This window comes from Pelophylax lessonae (genome assembly GCF_965119305.1).
Source record: "Pelophylax lessonae genome assembly, chromosome: 12".
In the NCBI taxonomy this organism is placed as follows: domain Eukaryota; kingdom Metazoa; phylum Chordata; class Amphibia; order Anura; family Ranidae; genus Pelophylax; species Pelophylax lessonae.
In genome coordinates this window covers 225,113,462-225,138,823 of record NC_138779.1, presented here as the reverse complement: position 1 = coordinate 225,138,823, position 25,362 = coordinate 225,113,462, and the positions used below count along the sequence as shown (strand labels likewise).

Below are 25,362 nucleotides of genomic sequence, written 5' to 3'. Positions count from 1 at the left end.
CCCCCCAGAGGAGCTTACACTCTAATGTCCCCTCCCCCACAGTCACACACTATTATTATTATACATGTATATAGCTCTGACATATACCGCAGCGCTGTACAGAGATCACTCTCCATGCTATAGTTAGTCACCAGTAGGAGATTTACTATCTGGGTTTCCTGGGAGATGTGACTGGTGGAATCTCAGTGTGAGAAGGGGGAAGGGTGGGGGGGACTCCATGTATACAATGATGGGGGTGACACTGCGGCAGGTTGGGTGGGAAGTGTGAGTCATTCCTAGATGGTTATATAGTAGGAAAGGTTGAATATAGACAATAGTCCATCCAGCTGGCCCTGTATTTGTATGTGAGTGCGCTCATGTCAGAAATCATTTCCTGTATCTCTGTATATTGCCATCGCTAAGATGCCCATCTAAGGGTCCTTTCAGTCGGCCGCTCCTCTGTTTGCGTCCGCTGCGGGACTTTTTTTTTTTTTTCACGGAGCGGATGACACAAATGTCATCCGCTCCGTGTGTCCGCATATCATCCCATCCGTTTGCGGATGATATGCGGACATAATGTAAGTATATGGCACTGCGGATGTCAGAGGATGACACCGCTGACATCCGATTTTCCTTCCTTTCCGTTTTTTTACACGGATGAAAAATAGGGTTCTGTTCCGTTCCAAAAAACGGAACAGAACTGAAAGGACGAAAATCGGATGTCAGCGGATGGTATTCCGCTGACATTCGCAATGCCATTCACTTACATTATGTCCGCAAATCATCCGCAAATGGATGGGATGATTTGCGGACACACGGAGCGGCCGTGTGAAAGGACCCTAAGAGTTTTTTAAAACAATCAATAAAAATAAAATCCACACAGCTTAAGCCCCCATTCACACTGGGGCGACGCTACTTCGCACCGCGACCTCGGAGGTCGCGGTGCGAGCAGCGCGCCGCTACCTCGGAGCGGCCGCCACGGACTTCGTAACATTGAAGTCTATGGCGGTCGCCTCCTAGTCGCCCCAAAGAAGCTCCGGACCCTTTTTCTGAGTCGGAGCGACTTGTGTCGCTCCTATCAGAACGGGTCCGCAGCTTCCCTATGGGAGGCGACCTGCGGCGACCTGTGAGGCGACCAGGTCGCCTCACAGGTCGCCCCAGTGTGAACGGGGGCTAAAGTGATTGTATAATCTGGTTTATAATAATAAAAAACAAAAAAACAAACATGTTATACTTACTTACCTGCTCTGTGTAGTTGGCTTTGCAAAGAGCAACCCGGATCCTCCTCTTCTCAGGTGCCTCTATGGTGCTACTGGCCCCTCCCTCCTGTCGAGTGCTCCCACAGCAAGCAGCTTGCTATGGGGACACCCGAGCCGAGCTGCAGCTCAGTGTGTCCATTCAGACATGGAGCAGTGGTTCTGTCCCGCCCCTTCTCTCCCCTGATTGGCTAACTGACTTTGATTATCAGCCGCGGGAGCCAATGGCGCCGCGGCTGTGTCTCAGACAATCAGGAGAGGAAGTCCAGCCACTAATATGACATTATGTAATGATATTACAACTACTGGTTGAGGCACTCTTATCCCCTTTGCTGGTGGTGGTGTGTGTATGGCAGGGGTTACATAAACCCAATGCTTGTGTCCTTTGAATCCTGAGGCGGTCATGTTCTTAGATTTATTTATTGAAGTTGCAGAAACTCATAGTGACCAATTGGCTTTCAGACTAGGTACTGGGTTGTTGGGGGCTACTGCACTTTGTAGGCAGCAGTTGAGATGGTGCCCTGCAGTTCAAGGCAATGGAGTCTTGAAAGTGCACATAGGAGGAGGCAAAGTGGGAGACTACTCTGGGTCTGATGGTAGCAGTTTAATAAATTATGTCAATATTTATCCACTAGTCATATGGTATTCCATTAAATTAAAGATCTAGGTTTGAGCACCACCCATCATCTGAGGCAATAGCTCAGTATGTAAGATGCTGGAATAGTAAGTGAAATGGTTGCAAGTTCAAATCTCCAGGTGACTATCTTTTCGGATCAATTTATTGCAAAAGCCTAAAGCAACCGATCAACTTTCAGAGGGTGTATCTTTTCTTATTGATTGCTATGGATTATTGCACTTTGTAGGCAGCAGTTGAGTGCCTTGTGGTTGGTGGCAATGGACTCTTGAAGGTAACATTTTACCGGATAGGAATTTCTTCTAGGCTGAGTGAGAGCTTTGTCTAGGTCTGATCGTAGCATTTTAATAAATTATGTAACTAGTTATCCACTAGTCATATGGTATTCCATTAAATTAAAGATCTAGGTTTGAGCACCACCCACCATCTGAGGCAATAGCTCAGTATGTAAGATGCTGGGCTAGTAAGTAAAATGGTTGCAAGTTCAAATCTCCAGGTGACCATCTTTTCGGAATCATTTATTCCAATCAACTTTCAGAGGGCGTATCCTTTCTTATTATTTGCTGTGGATTACTGCACTTTGTAGGCCGCAGTTGAGATAGTGCCCTGAGGTTCATGGCAATGGACTCTTGAAAGTACAGTTTTACCATATTGGAATTTCCGCTAGGCCAAGTGGCAGACTAGTCTAAGCTCTGATGGTAGCAAAATTTAGTAAAATATTCAAATGCTTAACCCACCACCTGAGACAATGGCTCTGCATGTATACTGCTGACCTCAGAAACGATAAGTTTGCAAGTTCAAATCCCCAAGCAACCACCTTTTCATGATTCCTTTATTAAAGTAAAAAAAAACTGAAGAAGCCAGCTATAACCAATAAACTTTCAGACTAGGTATTATTTCATTATGGTTGCTTTGGGTTATTGTTCTGTGCAAGCAGCAATTAAGATAATGATCAAGGTAACGTATTCTTGAAAATAGAGTTTTACCAGATGGGAATATCCTTTGGAAGGTCAACTGGGAGACTCGTTTTCTTTAGATTATAGTTATTTAGTACAACGCCTCAACATTAATCCACTGATGATATGGTATGTCATGATATTACAACTCTGGTTTGGGTCTCTCCCACCCGTCTAGACTATAGCCTAGTGGGTATGTTGGTGATCTCCCAACCAGGGGGGCTGAGAGTTCAAATCCTAAGGCTGTCACCTTTCCAATTTTATTTATTAACGTACAAATATCCTTTGGAAGGTCAACTGGGAGACTAGTTTTCTTTAGATTATAGTTATTTAGTACAACGCCTGAACATTAATACACTGATGATATGGTATGACATGATATTACAACTCTGGTTTGGGTCTCGCCCACCCTCTAGACTATAGCCTAGTGGATATGTTGGTGATCTCCCAACCAAGATGGCTGTGAGTTCGAATCCTCAGGCTGTCACCTTTCTAATTTTATTTATTAACGTACAAATTGCTGAAACCAGTAGCAACCAATTCTCTTCATATTGGTTGCTATGAGTTACTACACTTTGCAGCTTGAATTTAGGATGTATAGGCATTGCTGGCAGGCTTGTGCATCCAGTCCTGTGGCGCAGCATGTAGGGCAGTGACTGCGGAATCTCAAGGCCATGAGATCGATTCCCTAAGCAGACCAGATGTGTCTACTCAAAGCTGTTTGAGGTGGAACAGCAACTATGTGCTTGGTGGCAAAGGTGCATCCCTGCGTAAAGAGAGGCTAAGGAGTGGACCTGTCTCACTGTGTAACCATGATGTGGATGACCCTAGCACCATATGAGCAAACCCTTGAAATCAGTTATAAGGCTGAGGTGCAGCGCAATGAATGGAAAATCTCACTGTGTAACCATGAAGAGGGTGACCCTTAGCACCATATGAGCAAACCCTAATGAGCTACAGGGCTGAGGTGCAGCACAATGAATGGAAAATCTGAAGGCCGTGAGTTGGATTTCCAAAGCAGACCAAACATGTGTCAACTCAAAGCTGTTTGGGGTGGAACAGCAACTAAGTGCTCGGTGGTGCCTCTGTGTAAGGAGAGGTTAAGACATAGCTTTCGCTGTGTAACCATCAAGTGGGTGTCCTAGAAACCATGTGATTGCAAACCACCAACTGTGAATACTGAGTATAATGGAAAGCTTGAACAGAGAAGGCACAGGAGTTGATAGTGTACCATCAAGGGTGTCCGTGAAACCATGTGATTGCAAACCACCAACTGTGAATACTGAGTATAATGGAAAGCTTGAACAGAGAAGGCACAGGAGTTGATAGTGTACCATCAAGGGTGTCCGTGAAACCATGTGATTGCAAACCTCAAACTGTGGCAAGTTACAAAGTTTGAACAGAGAAAGCACAGAGATACATGGATGGGGAAAGCTTGAGAACCTCAAAGGTCAACCAATAAATGCCAAGTAACATCTAAGACGAAGAAAGATTTATTTTTGGCTATTTTACCATGAATCTCATATTTTTCACCAACATGCCCTTCTCCTTCACCGTATTTCTGCCCCCAGACATAGGGTCACAGGATCACTCAAGCACAACCAATGGTGGTCCACACCACCAACTTAGCCAAGTCCTGATCACTTCATGGTAGTCTTTACAATTTCTTTCGCCCTTCACACAAGCCCCAAAGTCCTGCAGGCTTCTTCGCTCACTCATGGGATTCGAACCCACAGCCCTCTGAGTCAAACATTCAGGAGCTTACATGCTGTGCCACAGAACCAGCAGACAACAAAAGCCGTTGCTATTGCACCTATATCATGGATCTAGACTCTCTAAGCCTTTGAAACATAAAAATACAAACACATCAAGAGATTCAAACTAAGAACTCTAGGACTTCCACATTCAACAGCAGCACACCAACACCACGCACCACAGGCTTTAACTAGAAATACAAATTCTTTGTAGAACTTTATACTTAAGACATGATGAGAACAACTGAAAAACATTGAGTGGCTCACCATACACTGGTTACCACATCAGACTTGAACCTGAAATCTGGGGCTTTCAGCATTCAACAGCAGCACACCAACAACACGCACCACAGGCTCTAGCCAGCAATACAACTTCTTTGTAGAACTTTATACTGAAGACATGATGAGAACAACTGAAAAAACATTTAGTGGCCCCCCACCATACAATTGTTACCACGTCAGACTTGAACCTGAAATCTGGGGCTTTCAGCATTCAACAACAACACACCAACACCACGCACCACAGGTTCTAGCCGGCAAAATACCTTCATTGTAGAACTACACTAACCGGCCACTTTATCATTAGGCACACCTTGCCTAATGATAAAGTGGCCATATCATTATGGGTTGGACCCCCTTTTGCCTTCATTCTTGGTGGCATAGATACAACAAGGTGCGGGAAACGTTCCTCAGAGATTTTCCTCCATAGTGACATGATAGCATCACACAGTTGCTGCAGATTTGTCGGCTGCACATCCACGATGCCAATCTCTCGTTCCCCTACATTCCAAAGGAGCTCTATTGGATGAGATGTGGTGAGTGTGGAGGCCATTGGAGGACAGTGACCTCATTGTCATGGTGAAGAAACCATTGGTGAGATGATTGGAGCTTTGTGACATGGTGCATTATCCTGCTGCGAGGAGCCATCAGAAGATGGGGACACTGTAGTCATAAAGGGATGGACATGGTCAGCAACAATACTCAGGGAGGGGGTGGTGTGTAAACCATGCTCAATTGGTACTAAGGGGTTCAAAGTGTGCCAAGAAAATATCCCCTACACCACTACATCAACCCCACCAGCCTGTACCGTTACCCCCCCCCCTCCTCCCCCACACCATTACACCACCAGCCTGAACTGTTACGCCCACCCCCTGCTCCCCCACACCATTACACCACCAGCCTGAACTGTTACCCCCACCCCCTGCTCCCCCACACCATTACACCACCAGCCTGAACTGTTACCCCCACCCCCTGCTCCCCCACACCATTACACCACCAGCCTGAACTGTTACCCCCACCCCCTCCTCCCCCACACCATTACACCACCAGCCTGAACTGTTACCCCCACCCCCTGCTCCCCCACACCATTACACCACCAGCCTGAACCGTTACCTCCCCTCCTCCCCCACACCATTACACCACCAGTCTGAACCAATGATACAAGGCAGGATGGATCCATGTGCCATATTCTGACCCTCCCATCTGAATGTCGCAGCTGAAATCCAGACTCATCCAACCAAGCAACGTTTTTCCAATCTTCTATTGTCCAATTTTGGTGAGCCTGTGGGAATAGTAGCCTCAGTTTTCTGTTCTAAGCTTAGAGGAGTGGCACCCGGTGTGATCTTCTGCTGCTGTAGCCCATCTGCTTCAAGGTTGGATGTAATATAGTATATTACTAACAGTGCAATGTCCCACGGGGTGTAATAGGGGTGCTATCCGTACTACCCAGAAAAAACAAGAGAGGGTGAGTAATGAAATTGCATGTGAAAGCTATGTGTGTGATAAATCAAATAAATAACATATATAGAATATATAATACCATAAATTAATATGTGCAAAATTGCAATTCACATAATATACATATAAAGTGCATCCCAATATATAAGGATAAAGTGCATCCCAAGATATAAGGATAAAGTGCATCCCAAGATAAAAGGTGCATCCAGTATAATTTAAAGTGCATCCGTGATGATCATGAAAATCATATACAATACATCATAATGCTATATATGAGGTGCCCATAAAAAAGTGCATCAAAAATATTGTAAACGTTGCAAGAGCTGACCACAGGAGACCACAGAGGCAGGAGCTGAGGCGCCACCTGATAGAGACAGGCAGTGTGTCATCTAGGCTTCTCCATCAGCCACACTAGCCCGCTCCATTACCATCAACAGGGCTACCTCGTGTCAGGACCGTTGGACAGAGCAACTACTTCAAATACACCGATCACAGGACCATCTAGGACCACCCTGGCATGGACAAGGGGGATATACTTCTGGATACATACCCTAAGCCTGTATTGACCTCCTTACTGTACGGTATTGGGGGTCAACATCTTCTGGTGAGTTTGTATTCTTACCATACCTCACGAGCACAGAGGGTGACACCACCATTGCTTCAGACCTGCACAATACAGTGATTGGAAGATCCACCTCACTAGTCCATGTTATTGAGGAGTTTTTTTACTGGTGTTTATATTAAACACACTAATAGTCTATTTACTTTGAAATTTTTGGACACTTACATGAGCGTTTTGTTTGTGCAATAACACGTTATAAGGACATTTTCACGTTTACAATATTTTTGATGCACTTTTTTATGGGCACCTCCTATATAGCATTATAATGTATTGTATATGATTTTCATGATCATCACGGATGCACTTTAAATTATACTGGATGCACCTTATATATTGGGATGCACTTTATCCTTATATATTGGGATGCACTTTATCCTTATATCTTGGGATGCACTTTATATGTATATTATGTGAATTGCAATTTTGCACATGTTAATTTATGGTATTATATATTCTATATATGTTATTTATTTGATTTATCCCACACATAGCTTTCACATGCACTTTGGTTTCATTACCTACCCCCCCCCCTTGTTTTTTCTGGGTAGTACGGATAGCACCCCTATTACACCCCGTGGGACATTGCGCTGTTAGTAATATACTATATTATATTTTTTCTCATTCTATACCATTGTTGGTTGGAACAGCAGCAGTCCATATAATTATTTGGTGTAACAGATTATTACACATACTTTTTTCTTGGTGCGAGTGATTTATCACATATCAAGGTTGGATGTGTTGTGCGTTCAGAGATGGTATTCTGCATACCTTGGATGTAACGAAGGGTTATTTTAGTTACTGTTGCCTTTCTATCATCTGGAACCAGTCTGCCCATTCTCCTCTGACCTCGACAAGGCATTTTCCTCCACACAACTGCCGTTCACTGGATATTTTCTCTTTTTCCCACCATTCTCTGTAATCCCGAGAGATCCCAGAAATACTCAGAGGAGCCCGTCTGCCACCAACAACCATGCCACGTTCAACGTCACTTCAATACCCTTTCTTCCCCATTCTGATGCTCGGTTTGGAGTTGTCTTCACTATGTCTAGATGCCTAAATGCATTGAGTTGCTGCCATGGGATTGGCTGATTAGCAATTTGTGCTACGAAGCCATAGAACAGATGTACCTAATAAAGTTGCTGGTGAGTGTATACAGTATATCAAAAAGGACATGATGAGAACAATTGAAAAACATTTGGTGGCTCAGGAAACACAAAATTGGGTTTTCTGCATGCAGATTTGAACATACAACCTTTAAGACGAGCGCACTACTCCACTGTTGGCGTCGGTGGGGGGAATATTGTCCCATTGTTGGGGTCAGTGGGGGGAATATTGTCCCATTGTTGGGGTCGGCGGGGGAAACAGGCATCAGTGGGAGGAATAGTGTCCCACTGTTGGTGTCGGTGGGAGGAATAGTGCCCCACTGTTGGCGTCGGTGGGAGGAATAGTGTCCCACTGTTGGTGTCGGTGGGAGGAATAGTGCCCCACTGTTGGCGTCGGTGGGAGGAATAGTGTCCCATTGTTGGTGTCAGTGGGGGGAATAATGTCCCACTGTTGGGGTCGGTGGGAGGAATAGTGTCCCACTGTTGGTGTCGGTGGGAGGAATAGTGTCCCACTGTTTGGCGTCGGTTGGAGGAATAGTGCCCCATTGTTGGTGTCAGTGGGGGGAATAATGTCCCACTGTTGGGGTCGGTGGGAGGAATAGTGCCCCATTGTTAGTGTCGGTGGGAGAAATAGTGCCCCACTGTTGGTGTCCGTGGGAGAAATAGTGCCCCACTGTTGGCGTCGGTGGGAGGAATAGTGTCCCACGGTTGGTGTCAGTGGGCAGAATAGTGCCCCACTGTTGGTGTCGGTGGGAGGAATAGTGTCCCACTGTTGGTGTCTGTGGGCAGAATAGAGCCCCATTGTTGGTGTCGGTGGGAGGAATAGTGCCCCACTGTTGGCGTCGGTGGGGGAAATAATGCCCCACTGTTGGTGTCAGTGGGAGGAATAGTGCCCCACTGTTGGCGTTGGTGGGGGGAATAGTGCCCCACTGTTGGTGTCAGAAGAATATATAGTGCCCCGTTGCAGAAATAATGCCTCAAGGGCCAGATAAAGGTAAGCAAAAGGCTGCATCCGGCCCCAGGCCACAGTTTGGAGATCACTGCATTAGAGAATGTACCGATACCCTTCACTGGCTGAAGAGTGACACCACTCATAAATATATGGCGGGGGAGGGAGTGACACCACTCATAAATATATGGCAGGGGAGTATGGCATGAATAGGGTTTATCTTCCCTCCTCCCCCACACACACTCGGTATCTCAGGTCCCCGGCCCACACTATACACACAATACAGAGACAATAATTCATCACCAGCTTTGTAGGAGAATGAATGGGACGCGTGTCCCTCCTGAATCTACATCCACAACAAAGACCAGAGCCACGCCGCCAACCTTCCCAGAGGCCAAGACATACAGGATCATTAATCCCCACTTTCTATCAGTCTGTAGGGATGGCGGGAGGAATATCGTCTGATAGATATAGACTGATCTCCGTAGATCTGTGAGATGTGCTTGGAGGAATGGAATATGGAGACCTCTATAGAGCTTCCAGGAGAAGCAGATACTCCGGTCACACCCCGCACTGCCTTATACATGGAGGGTGCAACGCGGGGAGATGGCGGGAAATAAATCGCTATTGTCACTTCCTCCAAGGAACCCTCAGATCATCGAATATTCAGATCATGGAGTATTCCCATCATGGAGTATTCCAATCATCGAATATTCAGATCATGGAGTATTCCCATCATAGAGTATTCCAATCATGAATATTCAGATTATGGAATATTCAGATTATGGAGTATTCCGATCATCGAATATTGAGATCATGGAGTATTCCCATCATAGAATATTCCAATCATCAAATATTCAGATCATGGAGTATTCCCATCATCGAGTATTCCAATCATCGAATATTCAGATTATGGAGTATTCCCATCATCGAATATTGAGATCATGGAGTATTCCCATCATGGAGTATTCCAATCATCGAATATTCAGATCATGGAGTATTCCGATCATTGAATATTCAGATCATGGATTATTCCCATCATCGAGTATTCCAATCATCGAATATTCAGATCATGGAGTATTCCCATCATCGAATATTGAGATCATGGAGTATTCCCATCATGGAGTATTCCAATCATCGAATATTCAGATCATGGAGTATTCCGATCATGGAATATTCAGATCATGGAGTATTCCCATCATGGAGTATTCCCATCATCGAATATTCAGATCATGGAGTATTCCCATCATGGAGTATTCCGATCATGGAGTATTTCCATCATGGAGTATTCCAATCATCGAATATTCAGATCATGGAGTATTCCAATCATCGAATTTTCAGATCATGGAGTATTCCCATCATAGAGTATTCCAATCATGGAGTATTCCCATCATGGAGTATTCCGATCATCGAATATTCAGATCATGGATTATTCCCATCATCGAGTATTCCAATCATCGAATATTCAGATCATGGAGTATTCCCATCATCGAATATTGAGATCATGGAGTATTCCCATCATGGAGTATTCCAATCATCGAATATTCAGATCATGGAGTATTCCGATCATGGAATATTCAGATCATGGAGTATTCCCATCATGGAGTATTCCCATCATCGAATATTCAGATCATGGAGTATTCCCATCATGGAGTATTCCGATCATGGAGTATTTCCATCATGGAGTATTCCAATCATCGAATATTCAGATCATGGAGTATTCCAATCATCGAATTTTCAGATCATGGAGTATTCCCATCATAGAGTATTCCAATCATGGAGTATTCCCATCATGGAGTATTCCGATCATCGAATATTCAGATCATGGACTATTCCCATCATAGAGTATTCCGATCATCGAATAATCAGATCATGGAGTATTCCCATCATGGAGTATTCCAATCAATCATGGAGTATTCCGATCATTGATTATTCCAATCATGGAGTATTCCGATCTCGTGTGTTGTCATAATGTCCAATCACTCCTTATAGCTTCATGCAGCTTCCCTGAACTTCTGCTTGGGAAAAGTAGGGAGTGCATAATGTAATGTCTCATATTCGTCACATAGCCCCTCCCCCCAGTGATAACACAACGCATGTGAGCCCCTCCCACATCAGGAAAACAAATTCCCTCCCCCCCAATGAGAACACAACGCATGTGAGCCCCTCCCAGATCAGGAAAACAAATTCCCTCCCCCCCAATGAGAACACAATGCATGTGAGCCCTTCCCACATCAGGAATACATGGCCCCTACCCCCAGTGAGAACACAATGAATGTGAGCCCCTCCCACATCAGGAATACATGGTCCCTCCCCCAAGTAATAACACAACACATGAGCCCCGCCTACATGAGGAATACATGGTCCCTCCCTAATGATAACATTAAAAATGAGCACCGCCTACATCAGGAATACATAGTCCCTCCCCCCAGTGATAACAGCACACATTAGCCCCGCCTACATCAGGAATACATAGTCCCTCCCCCCATTGATAACACAAGAGCCCTGCCTACATCAGGAACACATAGTCCCTCCCACCAGTGATAACACCACACATGAGCCCCGCCTACATCAGGAATATATAGCCCCCCCCCCCCCCCCCCAGATCATACCTGTAACGGAGGGGGATGAACAGGAACGTGTCCCCCATCATACCTGTAAGCCCCCCCGCAGTGAGATGAACAGGAACGTGTCCCCCATCATACCTGTAAGCCCCCCGGAGTGGGATGAACAGGAACGTGTCCCCCATCATACCTGTAAGCCCCCCGGAGTGGGATAAACAGGAACGTGTCCCCATCATACCTGTAAGCCCCCCGGAGTGGGATAAACAGGAACGTGTCCCCCAAGATCATACCTGTAAGCCCCCCGGAGTGGGATGAACAGGAACGTGTCCCCCATCATACCTGTAAGCCCCCCGGAGTGGGATGAACAGGAACGTGTCCCCCATCATACCTGTAAGCCCCCCGGAGTGGGATAAACAGGAACGTGTCCCCCATCATACCTGTAAGCCCCCCGGAGTGGGATGAAGAGGAATGTGTCCCCCATCATACCTGTAAGCCCCCCTGGAGTGGGATGGACAGGAACGTGTCCCCCAAGATCATACCTGTAAGGCCCCCGGAGTGGGATGAAGAGGATCGTGTCCCCCCATCATACCTGTAAGCCCCCCGGAGTGGGATGAAGAGGAATGTGTCCCCCATCATACCTGTAAGCCCCCTGGAGTGGGATGGACAGGAACGTGTCCCCCATCATACATGTAAGCCCCCCCGCAGTGAGATGAAAAGGAACGTGTCCCCCAAGATCATACCTGTAAGCCCCACGGAGTGGGATAAACAGGAACGTGTCCCCCAAGATCATACCTGTAAGCCCCCCCGGAGTGGGATGAACAGGAACGTGTCCCCCCCATCATACCTGTAAGCCCCACGGAGTGGGATGAACAGGAACGTGTCCCCCATCATACCTGTAAGCCCCCCTGAGTATGATGAACAGGAATGTGTCCAGTGGTGGGATTCAAAAATTTTAGTAACCAGTTCCGACTTTCCCAGCAGAATGACCAGTGTGCCCCCTTTCAATGCACAGTGACCAGCGTGCCCCCTTTCAATGCACAGTGACCAGCGTGCCCCCTTTCAATGCACAGTGACCAGCGTGCCTCCTTTCAATGCACAGTGACCAGCGTGCCCCCTTTCAATGCACAGTGACCAGTGTGCCCCCTTTCAATGCACAGTGACCAGCGTGCCCCCTTTCAATGCACAGTGACCAGCGTGCCTCCTTTCAATGCACAGTGACCAGCGTGCCCCCTTTCAATGCACAGTGACCAGTGTGCCTCCTTTCAATGCACAGTGACCAGTGTGCCCCCTTTTAATGCAGAATGACCAGCATGCCCCCTTTCAATGCACAGTGACCAGCGTATGTGTCCCCCATCATACCTGTAAGCCCCCCCCCCAGAGTAGGATGAACAGGAACGTGTCCCCCCATCATACCTGTAAGCCCCCCGGAGTGGGATGAACAGGAACGTGTCCCCCATCATACCTGTAAGCCCCCCGGAGTGGGATGAACAGGAACGTGTCCCCCCATCATACCTGTAAGCCCCCCCAGAGGGGGATGAACAGGAACGTGTCCCCCCATCATACCTGTAAGCCCCCCCGGAGTGGGATGAACAGGAACGTGTCCCCCCCATCATACCTGTAAGTCCCCCGGAGTGGGATGAACAGGAACGTGTCCCCCATCATACCTGTAAGCCCCCCGGAGTGGGATGAAGAGGAACGTGTCCCCCATCATACCTGTAAGCCCCCCGGAGTGGGATGAACAGGAACGTGTCCCCCCCATCATACCTGTAAGTCCCCCGGAGTGGGATGAACAGGAACGTGTCCCCCCCATCATACCTGTAAGTCCCCCGGAGTGGGATGAACAGGAACGTGTCCCCCATCATACCTGTAAGCCCCCGGAGTGGGATGAAGAGGAATGTGTCCCCCCCATCATACCTGTAAGCCCCCCCGGAGTGGGATGAACAGGAATGTGTCCCCCCATCATACCTGTAAGCCCCCCCCGGAGTGGGATGAACAGGAACGTGTTCCCCATCATACCTGTAAGCCCCCTGGAGTGGGATGAAGAGGAACGTGTCCCCCCCATCATACCTGTAAGCCCCCCCGGAGTGGGATGAACAGGAACGTGTCCCCCATCATACCTATAAGCCACCCCAGAGGGGTATGAACAGGAACGTGTCCCACATCATACCTGTAAGCCCCCCGGAGTGGGATGAACAGGAACGTGTCCCCCATCATACCTGTAAGCCCCCCGGAGTGGGATGAACAGGAATGTGTCCCCCATTATACCTGTAAGCCCCACGGAGTGGGATGAAGAGGAACGTGTCCCCCAAGATCATACCTGTAAGCCCCCCAGAGGGGTATGAACAGGAACGTGTCCCCCATCATACCTGTAAGCCCCCCGGAGTGGGATGAACAGGAATGTGTCCCCCATTATACCTGTAAGCCCCCCCGGAGTGGGATGAACAGGAACGTGTCCCCCTATCATACCTGTAAGCCCCCCCAGAGGGGTATGAACAGGAACGTGTCCCCCATCATACCTGTAAGCCCCCCCCCGGAGTGGGATGAACAGGAACGTGTCCCCCCATCATACCTGTAAGCCCCCCCGGAGTGGTATGAACAGGAACGTGTCCCCCCATCATACCTGTAAGCCCCCCCAGAGGGGTATGAACAGGAGCGTGTCCCCCCCATCATACCTGTAAGCCCCCCCCCGGAGTGGGATGAAGAGACGATACAAGTGAATGACCGGCCAAACTTCTCCGAATGCCAGAGGAAAACTGTGAAAAGAAATCTGATAGAGAAAATCCTACGAACAGAATCCTGGAACCCCCCCGAATGAATGCCGGGACCACAGACAGACAGACTGACAACAACACATTATCAATTACCCCCCCTCCCCCGTTCCAGTTACCAACCTGTTTCTAGGGGGTAGGCTGCCCCGATCATTAAACTCATGACTACAAATAGTGGTGGCAGCATTGGTGAAGTCTTCCCCCTCTTCATCGCCATGTCCACATTCCTTTCTCCACGCCGGTGATCTGAAGCGAGGGTACGGGACCTCCGATATTGGGGGGGGGGGGGGGGGGGGGGTAACAGCTAGGCTTTGGGGCGCTCTGACACCCTTCACTTCCAGTAAGTAAACTTGTGTCTCCTCTGCACCCCTCACTTCTCTGGCTGAAGGCTTTGCTTTGGTCTTGTGTCCACAATGACTTGTCGAGGTCGGCTTTTGTCTGCGGCCGGGGTGGCTTTGTGCTCGGCGTTTGTGTCTCCTGGTAACCATGACGACGATGAGAGTTTGATGGAGCGCTGGGTGATAAACAATGTACCACCCTATTTAGGAGCGGGGTCTGTCTTCCCTTCATTATGTCTGCCTTCTGACTGCTGGGGAATAAATCATCTCCGGACAGGCCGAGGGTCTACAGAGCCTTGTAAAAGTATTCACACCCCCTGAAATCTCCCACATTTTCTCATGTTATAACCAAAAACGTAAATGTATTTTATTGGGATTTTATGTGATAGACCGACACAAAGTGGCCATAATTGTGAAGGGGAAGGAAAATGATAAATGATACAAATAAATCTGTGAAAAGTGTGGCTGCATTTGTATTCACCCCCCCCCCTTTACTCTGATAACCCGAACTAAAATCTAGAGCAGGGGTCTCCAAACTACGGCCCTCCAGAGCTAGGATCTCCAAACTACGGCCCTCCAGAGCTAGGATCTCCAAACTACGGCCCTCCAGAGCTAGGATCTCCAAACTACGGCCCTCCAGAGCTAGGATCTCCAAACTACGGCCCTCCAGAGCTAGGATCTCCAAACTACGGCCCTCCAGAGCTAGGATCTCCAAACTACGGCCCTTCAGAGCTAGGATCTCCAAACTACGGCCCTCCAGCTGTTGTGGAACTACACATCCCATGAGGCATTGTAAAACTCTGACTTTCACAGACATGACTAGGCATGATGGGAATTGTAGTTCCTGAACAACTGGAGGGCCATAGTTTGGAGACCCCTGATCTATTGGAACCAATTGCCTTCAGAAGTCACCTAATTAGTAAATAGAGCCCATCTGTGTGTAATGTAATCTCAGTATAAATACAGCTGTTCTTTGAAGCCCTCAGAGGTTTGTTAGAGAACCTTTGTGAACAAACAGCATCATGAAGGCCAAGGAACCCACCAGACAGGTCAGGGATAAAGTTGTGGAGAAGTGTAAAGCAGGGTTAGGTTATAAAAAAAATCTCCCAAGCTTTGACCATCTCACAGAGCGCTGCTCAATCCATCATGGGAAAATGGAAAGAGTATGGCACAACTGCAACCCTACCAAGACATGGCCGTCCACCTAAACTGACCACCCGGGCCCCTACCAAGACATGGCCGTCCACCTAAACTGACCAGCCGAGCCCCTACCAACACATGGCCGTCCACCTAAACTGACTGGCTGGGCCCCTACCAAGACATGGCCGTCCACCTAAACTGACCACCCGGGCCCCTACCAAGACATGGCCGTCCACCTAAACTGACCGGCCGGGCCCCTACCAACACATGGCCGTCCACCTAAACTGACTGGCTGGGCCCCTACCAAGACATGGCTGTCCTCCTAAACTGACCGGCCAGGCCCCTACCAAGACATGGCCGTCCACCTAAACTGACCGGTCGTGCCCCTAGCAAGACATGGCCGTCCACCTAAACTGACCGGCCGGGCAACCATACCAAGACATGGCCATCCACCTAAACTGACCGGCCGGGCCCCTACCAACACATGGCCGTCCACCTAAACTGACTGGCTGGGCCCCTACCAAGACATGGCTGTCCTCCTAAACTGACTGGCTGGGCCCCTACCAAGACATGGCTGTCCTCCTAAACTGACTGGCTGGGCCCCTACCAAGACATGGCCGTCCACCTAAACTGACCGGCCGGGCCCCTACCAAGACGTGGCTGTCCACCTAAACTGACCGGTCAGGCAACCCTACCAAGACATGGCCATCCACCGAAACTGACCGGCTGGGCCCCTACCAAGACATGGCCGTTCACCTAAACTGACCGGCCGGGCCCCTACCAAGACATGGCCGTCCACCTAAACTGACCGGCCGGGCAAGGAGAGCATTCATCAGAGAAGCAGCCAAGAGGCCCATGGGAACTCTGGAGGAGCTGCAGAGATCCACAGCTCAGGTGGGAGAATCTGTCCACAGGACAACTATTAGTCGTGCGCTCCACAAATCTGCCCTTTATGGAAGAGTGAGAAAAAGAAAGCCATTGGTGGAAGAAAGCCATAAGAAGTCCTGTTTGCGCTTTAGAATTGCGCAGACTCGTGGAATGGCACCAAACTGCGGTACTTAAAAATCTCCATAGGCTGCGCTTTAAAAATTTCTACAGGTTACCAGGTTATAGTTACAGAGGAGGTCGGGGGATGGAATTATTGTTCTCGCTCTGGCGATTGCGGCGATTCCTCACATGTGTGGATTGAACGCCATTTACATATGCGGGTGCAACCTACTTTTGTGTTCACTTCTGTGTGCAAGCACGAGGGGATGGGGGGGCGCTTTACTTTTTTTTTTTGTTTTTACTTTTTTTTTTCTTTCCTTTTTTGATCACTTTTATTGCTATTACAAGGAATGTAAACATCCCTTTAGTAATAGCGCATGACAGGTCTTCTTTATTGAGAGATCGGGGGTCTATAAGTCCCCACATCTCTCCTCTATCCTGGATAACATGAGATAAAAAAAATAAATAAAGATCAATCTCAGTTTTCCCAGAAAAAAACAGCAGTGTTTACATCTGCCGGCGCCAAAAGTGACGTCATGACGTTGCTTCCAGCCTCCGAGGGTCATAGAGATGGGCAGGGACCATCAACTCTATGGCAAACTGCCCCCTATAGGTCATCAGTTTGGCGTTATGAAGGAGGTCTGGTGTAGAATTATTGCTCTCACTCCGGCGCGCGCGGCAATATGCACTGCGTGCGCCCTGCCGCGTGCGTTTATGTTTGTACATGCGTATATATGCAGGGGGCCTCAATTTTTATTTTGGGGGGGGGGGGGTTTATTTTTAAAAAAATGTTTTTATTTAACTTTTTTTTCCCATCACATAAAGGACAACTATTACCCTATGTCAGGGATGGGGAACCTTGGCACCCCAGATGTTTTGGAACCACATTTCCCATGATGCTCCACTACACTGCAGAGTACACAAGCATCATGGGAAATGTAGTTCCAAAACATCTGGGGTGCCAAGGTTCCCCATCACTGCCCTATGTGATGATTATTCTGGTGACAGGTTATCTTTAATGAGACATTTGGGGTCTAAAATACCCCCATTGCCCCCCCTGTGCTCCCCCCAATGTATTGCAAATCGCACAGCAGCAGATACTTTCCTGGCCTTAACGGCTGGAGAAACAGAACGGGGGGACCCGAAAGTGATGTCACACGTGTGTCCGCTCTCCCCCCCCCCTCTACCCGCTATGCCAGTCCCTCAGAGCCCGGGATATATAGCGAGGGGGCGTAGGGAGAATTCAGGTGGCACCCCAGGTGCCAGCATGCAACTTCTGGTCCCTGTGGTGCGTTTTTGTCGCCTTTTCCCTGCATTTCAATGGGGAGGTGCGTATTTCTTTTTTTAACCACTTGCCGACCTCCAGCAGTACTTATACTGGCAGGTCGGCTCCGTCCCGCGAAATGACGTAACTGTAGGTCGCTTTGCGGGACCGTGAGAGGGGGAACACGCCCATTCGTCACAGGGGGAGCCAATCAGCGAAGGCCGGTGCCCATGATTGCCCCCGGCACCCGCGATGGTTCCCCGTGGAGACAGAACGATGTAAACGCAGCAGATCGCTGTTCTGTCAGAGATGAACACAGGAATCCTCTTATTTAGGAGATTGGATCTCTGTGTTCATGCACCAAGCCCCTCCCCCACACAGTTAGAAAGCACTCCCTAGGGACACATTTAACCCTTTGATCCCCCCATGTGCTAACCCCTTCTCTGCCAGTGTCATTATTACAGTAACAGTGCATATTTTTAGCACTGATTACTGTAGTAATGTCACTGGTCCCCCCAAAAGTGTCAAAAATGTCAGTTAGGGGTCCGATCTGTCCGCTGCAATGTCGCAGTCCCGCTAAAAATCGCAGATCGCCGCCATTGTAAAGAAATAAATAAAAATGACATAAAATCTTTCCCCTACTTTGTAGATGTGATAACTTTTGTGCAAACCAATCAAAATACGCTTATTGGGATTTTTTTTTTACCAAAAATATGTAGCAGAAAACAAATTGGCCTAAAATGACGAAAAATTTAGATTTTAAATTTTTTTTATTGGAATTTTATATCGCAGAATGTAAAAAATGTTTTTTTTTTTTTTTTCAGAATTGTCGCTCTTTTTTTGTTTATAGTGCAAAAAATAAAAACTGCACAGGTGATCAAATACCACCAAAAGAAATCTCTGTTTGTGGGGAAAAGAGGACATCGATTGTATTTGGGTACAGCGTCGCACGACCGCGCAATTGTCAGTTAAAATAACGCAGTGCCGAATCACAAAATATGGCCTGGGGTCATTAAGGGGGGTAAAACCTTCCAGTCCAGAAGTGGTTAACCAAATATGCACCAAAAATGCGGGAAGCAGGATTACCACGGCAACGGACCAGTGCGAGGACAGAATTTAACCCCTTCAATACCGGACACTTTCCCCTCTTCCTGCCCAGGCCAGTTCTCAGCTTTCAGCGCTCTCACACCTTGAATGACAATTACTCAGTCATGCAGCACTGTACCCTCATTACATTTTATCATTTTGGTTTTTTTTTACACAAATACCTTTATTTTGGTGGTATTTAATCAACGCTGGGGGAAGGGGGGAAGGGGGGAAGGGGGGGAGGGGTTATTCTTTTCCTAAACAAAAAAAGATTTTGAAAAAAAAAATTTTTTTCTTAGTTTCTGTTATACAATTTTGTAAATCTTTCACTGATGAGGCTGCACTTATTGACAGTGATAGGCTGCACGGATGAGCACTGATAGGCTGCACTGATGAGCACTGATAGGCTGCACTGATGAGCACTGATAGGCTGCACTGATAGGCTGCACAGGTGGACACTGATGAGCACTGATGGACACTGATAGGCTGCACAGATGGACACTGATAGGCTGCACAGGTGGACACTGATGGACACTGATAGGCTGCACAGATGGACACTGATAGGCTGCACAGATGGACACTGATAGGCTGCACTGATTAGCACTGATAGGCTGCACAGGTGGACACTGATGAGCACTGATGGACACTGATAGGCTGCACTGATGGAAACGAATAGGCTGAACAGATGGAAACTAATAGGCTGAACTGATGGACACTGATAGGCTGTACTGATGGACACTGATAGGCTGCACTGATGAGCACTGATAGGCTACACTGATGGACACTAATAGGCTACACTGAAGAACACTGATGGACACTTACAGGCTGCTCTGATGAGCATTGATAGGTTGCACTGATAGGCTGCACTCATGAGTACTGATGGACACTGATAGGCTGCACTGATGAGCACTGATAGGCTGCACTGATGAGCACTGATAGGCTGCACTGATAGGCTGCACAGGTGGACACTGATGAGCACTGATGGACACTGATAGGCTGCACAGATGGACACTGATAGGCTGCACAGGTGGACACTGATGGACACTGATAGGCTGCACAGATGGACACTGATAGGCTGCACAGATGGACACTGATAGGCTGCACTGATTAGCACTGATAGGCTGCACAGGTGGACACTGATGAGCACTGATGGACACTGATAGGCTGCACTGATGGAAACGAATAGGCTGAACAGATGGAAACTAATAGGCTGAACTGATGGACACTGATAGGCTGTACTGATGGACACTGATAGGCTGCACTGATGAGCACTGATAGGCTGCACTGATGAGCACTGATAGGCTACACTGAAGAACACTGATGGACACTTACAGGCTGCTCTGATGAGCATTGATAGGTTGCACTGATAGGCTGCACTCATGAGTACTGATGGACACTGATAGGCTGCACTGATGAGCACTGATAGGCTGCACTGATGAGCACTGATAGGCTGCACTGATAGGCTGCACAGGTGGACACTGATGAGCACTGATGGACACTGATAGGCTGCACAGATGGACACTGATAGGCTGCACAGGTGGACACTGATGGACACTGATAGGCTGCACAGATGGACACTGATAGGCTGCACTGATTAGCACTGATAGGCTGCACAGGTGGACACTGATGAGCACTGATGGACACTGATAGGCTGCACTGATGGAAACGAATAGGCTGAACAGATGGAAACTAATAGGCTGAACTGATGGACACTGATAGGCTGTACTGATGGACACTGATAGGCTGCACTGATGAGCACTGATAGGCTACACTGATGGACACTAATAGGCTACACTGAAGAACACTGATGGACACTTACAGGCTGCTCTGATGAGCATTGATAGGTTGCACTGATAGGCTGCACTCATGAGTACTGATGGACACTGATAGGCTGCACTGATGAGCACTGATAGGCTGCACTGATGAGCACTGATAGGCTGCACTGATAGGCTGCACAGGTGGACACTGATGAGCACTGATGGACACTGATAGGCTGCACAGATGGACACTGATAGGCTGCACAGGTGGACACTGATGGACACTGATAGGCTGCACAGATGGACACTGATAGGCTGCACAGATGGACACTGATAGGCTGCACTGATTAGCACTGATAGGCTGCACAGGTGGACACTGATGAGCACTGATGGACACTGATAGGCTGCACTGATGGAAACGAATAGGCTGAACAGATGGAAACTAATAGGCTGAACTGATGGACACTGATAGGCTGTACTGATGGACACTGATAGGCTGCACTGATGAGCACTGATAGGCTGCACTGATGAGCACTGATAGGCTACACTGAAGAACACTGATGGACACTTACAGGCTGCTCTGATGAGCATTGATAGGTTGCACTGATAGGCTGCACTCATGAGTACTGATGGACACTGATAGGCTGCACTGATGAGCACTGATAGGCTGCACTGATGAGCACTGATAGGCTGCACTGATAGGCTGCACAGGTGGACACTGATGAGCACTGATGGACACTGATAGGCTGCACAGATGGACACTGATAGGCTGCACAGGTGGACACTGATGGACACTGATAGGCTGCACAGATGGACACTGATAGGCTGCACAGATGGACACTGATAGGCTGCACTGATTAGCACTGATAGGCTGCACAGGTGGACACTGATGAGCACTGATGGACACTGATAGGCTGCACTGATGGAAACGAATAGGCTGAACAGATGGAAACTAATAGGCTGAACTGATGGACACTGATAGGCTGTACTGATGGACACTGATAGGCTGCACTGATGAGCACTGATAGGCTGCACTGATGAGCACTGATAGGCTACACTGAAGAACACTGATGGACACTTACAGGCTGCTCTGATGAGCATTGATAGGTTGCACTGATAGGCTGCACTCATGAGTACTGATGGACACTGATAGGCTGCACTGATGAGCACTGATAGGCTGCACTGATGAGCACTGATAGGCTGCACTGATAGGCTGCACAGGTGGACACTGATGAGCACTGATGGACACTGATAGGCTGCACAGATGGACACTGATAGGCTGCACAGGTGGACACTGATGGACACTGATAGGCTGCACAGATGGACACTGATAGGCTGCACAGATGGACACTGATAGGCTGCACTGATTAGCACTGATAGGCTGCACAGGTGGACACTGATGAGCACTGATGGACACTGATAGGCTGCACTGATGGAAACGAATAGGCTGAACAGATGGAAACTAATAGGCTGAACTGATGGACACTGATAGGCTGTACTGATGGACACTGATAGGCTGCACTGATGAGCACTGATAGGCTACACTGATGGACACTAATAGGCTACACTGAAGAACACTGATGGACACTTACAGGCTGCTCTGATGAGCATTGATAGGTTGCACTGATAGGCTGCACTCATGAGTACTGATGGACACTGATAGGCTGCACTGATGAGCACTGATAGGCTGCACTGATGAGCACTGATAGGCTGCACTGATAGGCTGCACAGGTGGACACTGATGAGCACTGATGGACACTGATAGGCTGCACAGATGGACACTGATAGGCTGCACAGGTGGACACTGATGGACACTGATAGGCTGCACAGATGGACACTGATAGGCTGCACAGATGGACACTGATAGGCTGCACTGATTAGCACTGATAGGCTGCACAGGTGGACACTGATGAGCACTGATGGACACTGATAGGCTGCACTGATGGAAACGAATAGGCTGAACAGATGGAAACTAATAGGCTGAACTGATGGACACTGATAGGCTGTACTGATGGACACTGATAGGCTGCACTGATGAGCACTGATAGGCTACACTGATGGACACTAATAGGCTACACTGAAGAACACTGATGGACACTTACAGGCTGCTCTGATGAGCATTGATAGGTTGCACTGATAGGCTGCACTCATGAGTACTGATGGACACTGATAGGCTGCACTCATGAGTACTGATGGACACTGATAGGCTGCACTGATGAGTACTGATGGACACTGACTGGCTGCACTGATGAGCACTAATATTTGGCACTGAAAAGGCATCACTGATGATCAGTGTTGATGTCCCCACTGAGGAATGCCACTTCCCGGCTCTCTCCTCTCCTCGGGCGCTATCAGTGTGAGGGGAGGAATGCCCAGAACCGGCATTTTCTGATTACTCTGTGATTGGACACAGCGGACACACTAGGTCACAGGCTCTTTACTGTGATTGGTGATGTGCGATGTCCCAGGGCGAACAGGTGTGGCAAGAATGGGATCAAATCGTATGGTGCCCTCCCAGAACGGGGGAGTGTTCCCGCCCACCTGTCCGTCATTTCACTATACGGCGGGCGGGGAACAATTACAGGGATGCATTTTTCTTGTGCTTTTTGTTTTAATAAAAACACAAAAGCACTTAAATAACTGCTGAGCGTGAAAGCAGCCAATCGTAAAAGTGCTGCTAATGGCCGAAAAAAATAAATTCACATTCATTTAAATGTATGATATTAATTAAAACTTTGAATATTAGTGAGGGACTGAAATTTCGGCCGCTGAAAATTATCGGTCAAAAATAGAGTTTCCAGCGTTCTGCCGAAAGAAAGGTGCCGAAAATGGCTGCCGCCCGCGATTTTCCTCCGATTTACCTCTGCTTATGGGGTGCTTTTCTTGGGTCATGGGACTCAAAAAAAATACACCAATAGAGTTACATGGGGTGCATTTTTGATACGTTCTTCCTGCATTTTCAATGGGGAGGTGCGTTTTTGGTGCGTTTTCAATAGGGAGGTGCGTTTTTTGGTGCGTTTTTTTAAACTTATCAAATATTTACCAAAAATGCACCAAGCAGGAATATTAACACCACGTCAAAAGGTGCCGATAACGGCCGACAATAAATTATATTCATTTAAATTCATGATATTGATCAAAAAGTCGAATATAATACAATTATGCATTTGTTTTTTGTTTTTTTAAAACATAATTTTCAGTTTCGGCCAAATGCATCCTGAAGTCCTGGTTCTGTGGTAATACAATGATCTAGGTCCCAGTCTGTGGTAATACAATGATCTAGGTCCCGTTCTGTGGTAATACAATGATCTAAGGTCCCGTTCTGTGGTAATACAATGATCTAAGGTCCCGTTCTGTGGTAATACAATGATCTAAGGTCCTCGTTCTGTGGTAATACAATGATCTAAGTCCTCGTTCTGTGGTAATACAATGATCCAAGTCCTCGTTCTGTGGTAATACAATGATCTAGGTCCTCGTTCTGTGGTAATACAATGATCTAAGGTCCTCGTTCTGTGGTAATACAATGATCTAAGGTCTCGTTCTATGGTAATACAATGATCCAAGTCCTCGTTCTGTGGTAATACAATGATCCAAGGTCTCGTTCTGTGGTAATACAATGATCTAAGGTCCTCGTTCTGTGGTAATACAGTGATCTAGGTCCTCGTTCTGTGGTAATACAATGATCTAAGGTCCTCGTTCTGTGGTAATACAGTGATCTAAGTCCTCGTTCTGTGGTAATACAATGATCTAAGGTCCCGTTCTGTGGTAATACAATGATCTAAGGTCTCGTTCTGTGGTAATACAATGATCCAAGTCCTCGTTCTGTGGTAATACAATGATCTAGGTCCTCGTTCTGTGGTAATACAATGATCTAGGTCCTCGTTCTGTGGTAATACAATGATCCAAGTCCTCGTTCTGTGGTAATACAATGATCTAAGGTCCCGTTCTGTGGTAATACAATGATCTAGGTCCTTGTTCTGTGGTAATACAATGATCTAAGGTCCCGTTCTGTGGTAATACAATGATCTAGGTCCTCGTTCTGTGGTAATACAATGATCCAAGTCCTCGTTCTGTGGTAATACAATGATCTAGGTCCTCGTTCTGTGGTAATACAATGATCTAGGTCCTCGTTCTGTGGTAATACAATGATCTAGGTCCCAGTCTGTGGTAATACAATGATCTAAGGTCCCGTTCTGTGGTAATACAATGATCTAAGGTCCCGTTCTGTGGTAATACAATGATCTAAGGTCCTCGTTCTGTGGTAATACAATGATCTAAGTCCTCGTTCTGTGGTAATACAATGATCCAAGTCCTCGTTCTGTGGTAATACAATGATCTAGGTCCTCGTTCTGTGGTAATACAATGATCTAAGGTCCTCGTTCTGTGGTAATACAATGATCTAAGGTCTCGTTCTATGGTAATACAATGATCCAAGTCCTCGTTCTGTGGTAATACAATGATCCAAGGT

At 47.5% G+C, this 25,362-nt stretch overlaps 1 protein-coding gene across 2 annotated transcripts in view; it reads right to left on the bottom strand.

The window, feature by feature from the left end:
• Positions 1–25,362, bottom strand: part of LDLRAD2 (low density lipoprotein receptor class A domain containing 2) — a gene marked incomplete at its 5' end in the record, with an annotated part of 39,446 nt that overhangs the window by 8,531 nt on the left and 5,553 nt on the right. Inside the window, one exon of one of the 2 annotated variants that reach the window (XM_082273673.1) lies at positions 14,446–14,539. The exons of the other annotated variant lie outside the window; for it this stretch is intronic. Within the exon in view, the coding sequence (XP_082129799.1) occupies positions 14,446–14,539 (94 nt within the window). Of the gene's footprint in view, positions 1–14,445; positions 14,540–25,362 lie in introns of those variants that run through there. 2 annotated transcript variants of the gene reach the window in all.